At 41.0% G+C, this 4,021-nt stretch overlaps 1 protein-coding gene across 1 annotated transcript in view; it reads right to left on the bottom strand.

Moving 5' to 3' along the window:
* six3b (SIX homeobox 3b) overlaps window positions 1–1,677 on the bottom strand; it is a 14,145-nt gene extending 12,468 nt beyond the window's left edge. The window contains exon 1 of the mRNA XM_062055407.1: window positions 752–1,677. Within this exon, the coding sequence (XP_061911391.1) occupies window positions 752–1,410 (659 nt within the window). The 5' untranslated portion in view covers window positions 1,411–1,677. The remainder of the gene's footprint in view (window positions 1–751) is intronic.
* Window positions 1,678–4,021: the final 2,344 nt, after the last annotated feature.

Raw genomic sequence — 4,021 nt, 5'->3', positions numbered from 1 at the left:
CAATTTAAACTGTATTTGCATTCTAAAATCTGTAAAACATAAAAAAGAAAAAAAGGATTACTATTAGATAAAACAGCATTTTTATTCATTCAAATAATAATTCAAGCCTCATTTTGAACAAGTCTTTCATTTTAAAACCTCCAAAATCATTCAAAAAGAAAGTTAGTTTTTTATTTATAAAAATGATAAATTGGGTGTAATTTTGGTTAATCTTTTCAAAAAGTGCTTTCATTTCAAAACATTTTAAATCTTATAAAAATTAAACAAACTAATTAATGATATTCCACTACACAACATAAGTTATGCTACATTTTGAACCGTTAAAGTAGACAAGTTGTAAGGAAAAAGTGCCAACAGCCTTAGAAAATAAAGTATATTTCATATTTGTATTCATAAGAATAAGTTATGTCTGATTTTGAACACTGAAACTTGAGAAGTTTAGGGGGAAAAAATTATTCCAAAACTACCAAAAAATCTTTGAAATACAAATAAAAATTAAGCCACTAAAGTATAAAATGTGAACAATTGAAAGAGAAAGTAAGAGCAGTTGTATAACAACAAGCTCCGTGAACGAACACCAGCAGGTTGGACTGGCTGCGCGCTTTTACGCATGAACGCTCCTTTTTACGCACATCCACGGAGCCTCTTCTCGGCTCCTAGTGGGACAGAAGCCGGCGGGAGGATCACCGAAAGGCACCCTGGGTACTTTCCCAGGAGGTAAACATGTTGAAGAAAAGAGTCCCACTCTCACCTGTTCTTGGTGGCCGCGGCTCGGTCTCGCTGTCTCCGGTTCTTGAACCAGTTCCCGACTTGCGTGGGCGTCAGCCCGGTGGCGTGGGCCAGCTCCCGCTTCTTGCCGGGGTTGGGGTATGGGTCCTGCAGGTACCACTCCCGGAGCAGCCCGCGGGTGCGCTCCTTGAAGCAGTGCGTCTTCTGCTCGCCGTCCCAGATGGTCCTGGGCAGGGGGAACTTCTTCCGGACGCGGTACTTGTCCACGGGGCCCAGGGGCCGCCCCCGGAGCTTCTCCGCCTCCCGGTAGTGCGCCTCCAGCCACATGGCCTGCAGCTTGCCGTGCGAGGCTCTGGTGAAGCGGTGCGTCTCCAGGATCCGGTAGAGCTCCCGGAAGCTGCCGCCGTGGTAGGCCACCACGGCCCGGGCGCGCTGCACGGATTCGTGCTCCGAGATGGAGTCGCGGCCGTCCGCCGTCACCGGCAGCGACCAGAGGAAGCGGGCGAGGCGCTCGATGTCGCCGGTCTCTTCCAGGGTCTCGCACACGCTGGCGATCTGCGCCGCCGAGAAGCAGAGGCCCGGGAGGGAGAAGGGCGCGTCCTCCGGGGAGCCATGGTCCGCCAGGCGCGGCAGGAGGAGGCGAGAGGCGGAGAAGAAGTCGAGAGGAGACCTGAACACCATGTGGAGCCGCGCGCACAACCGTGTGGGACCCACCCGGCTCCCGTCCGGACTCTTGAGCTCACCTTGGGGTCAGGGCGGGACCACATCTCTCCGTGCTGATTGGACAGGGGGGAGGGGGGATGAGGGTTGCCATGGCGACGCTGGCACCCAAACAGGGAGGCAGGGAGCATCAAAATGTCACTTCTACAACTTCAAACTAGAGATGTCCGATGATATCGGCCTGCCGATAAATGCTTGAAAATGTAATATCGGAAATGATCGGTATCGGTTTTTATTATCGGTATCGTTTTTGTTGTTGTTTTTTTTTAATTAAATCAACATAAAAAACACAAGATACACTTACAATTAGTGCACCAAGCCAAAAAACCTCCCTCCCCCCATTTACACTCATTCACACAAAAGGGTTGTTTCTTTCTGTTATTAATATTCTGCTTCCTACATTATATATCAATAAATATCAATACAGTCTGCAAGGGATACAGTCCGTAAGCACACATGATTGTGCGTGCTGCTGCTCCACTAATAGTACTAACCTTTAACACTTCATTTTACTCATTTTCATTCATTACTAGTTTCTTTTTTATTCAAGAAAATGTTTTTAATTTATTTATCTTATTTTATTTTATTAATTTTTTTAAAAAGGACCTTATCTTCACCATACCTGGTTGTCCAAATGAGGCATAATAATGTGTTAATTCCACGACTGTATATATCGGTATCGGTTGATATCGGTATCGGTAATTAAGAGTTGGACAATATCGGATATCGGCAAAAAGCCATTACCGGCCATCCCTCGTTCAAACTGAATTTTGGACTTGACTTGGGTCAAACGTGGGATTGGCAGTCTGTGAAATATTCTCCTTAGACAAATGTCAAGTGTCAAATGTCAAATGTCCAATGATGATCCGCTGCCACGCCTTCGGGTGCAAAACATGCAGCAAGAAGATGAGAATTGAGAATGAGAGACAAAGTAAAAGGACATGACAAAGCACACGCCTGACTGATGCCAACTCAGCATGTTTTCTACACGCAGACACGGAAGTCAAACGCAAACAAAAAACATTCATCGGAAAAACACAAAAATGAGCAAAAAAATTAGATAAAAGATACAAATTGAGCACGTATATGATTGCACCGTGTGTGTGTACGCAAACCACAAAGCAAAAAAAAAACAAAAAACACCACCCGAACACCAACTTTTATCCTCATAACGTTACAATACTATTTTGTTCTCATAGCATTACAGCTATGTTCTCACAGCGTTATGACTTTATCCTCGTAGCCTTACGACTTTATCCTCATAACGTTACAACTTTATCCTCATAACGTTACGACTTTATCCTCAATAGTGTTACGAATTTATCCTCATAACATTACAATACTATTTTGTTCTTATAACGTTACGACTATCCTCATAGCGTTACGACTTTATCATCATAATGTTACAATACTATTTTTTCCTCATAACGTTACAATACTATTTTGTTTTCATAACGTTACTTTATCCTCAATAGTGTTACGACTTTATACTCATAACGTTACAATACTATGTTGTTCTCATAACATTATGACTTTATCCTCATAGCATTACAACGTTATCCCCATAACGTTACAATACTATTTTGTTCTCATAGCGTTACGGCTATATTCTCACAGCGTTAGGACTTTATCCTCATAACGTTAGGACTTTATCCTCATAACGTTAGGACTTTAGCCTCATAACGTTAGGACTTTATCCTCATAACGTTACGACTTTATCCTCATAACGTTACGACTTTATCCTCAATAGTGTTATGCCTGTATCCTCATAACATTAAAATACTATTTTGTTCTCATAACGTTACGACTATCCTCATAGCGTTACAACTATCCTCATAGCGTTACGACTTTATCCTCATAACGTTACAATTCTATTTTGTTTTCATAACGTTACGACTTTATCCTCAATAGCATTACGACTTTATACTCATAAAGTTACAATACTATTTTGTTCTCATAACGCTACGACTCTGCTCTCTTAGCGTTACGACTCTACTCTCATGTTTAAACTTTGTTATAGCGTTACGACTTTATTCTCTTAACCTTACTACTTTATTCTTTTAGCATTATGACTTTATTCTCTTAGCGTTACGACTTTACTCTCAAAGCCTTATGACTATTCTCAGAATTACGACTTTCTCTTAGCGGTATGACTTTATTCTCTTAGGGTTACGACTTTATTCTCTTAGCGTTACAACTTTACTCTCAAAGCCTTATGACTTTATTCTCAGAGTTACTACTTTATTCTCATAAAATCACAACTTTATTCTCATAGTTACGACATTACTCACAAGGTTTAAACTTTTTTGTAATTCCATTACAACTCTATTCTCATAACTTCACAATACGGTTTTTGTTCTCATAACGTTTACGACTATATTCTCATAATGTTGCATTTTTGCATTACAACTTTATTCTCAAAGCGTTACAACGATATTTTCATAATGTTGCAACTTTTTTCTCACCGCCTTACTACTTCACTCTCATGTTACAACTTTTTTGTCATGGCATTACAACTTTATTCTCGTAGCGTTACGACTTTATCCTCATAACGTTACACTACTATTTTGTT

The sequence above is a fragment of the Entelurus aequoreus genome, linkage group LG08 (assembly GCF_033978785.1).
Source record: "Entelurus aequoreus isolate RoL-2023_Sb linkage group LG08, RoL_Eaeq_v1.1, whole genome shotgun sequence".
In the NCBI taxonomy this organism is placed as follows: domain Eukaryota; kingdom Metazoa; phylum Chordata; class Actinopteri; order Syngnathiformes; family Syngnathidae; genus Entelurus; species Entelurus aequoreus.
This window is presented reverse-complemented; position numbering and strand designations above follow the sequence as displayed.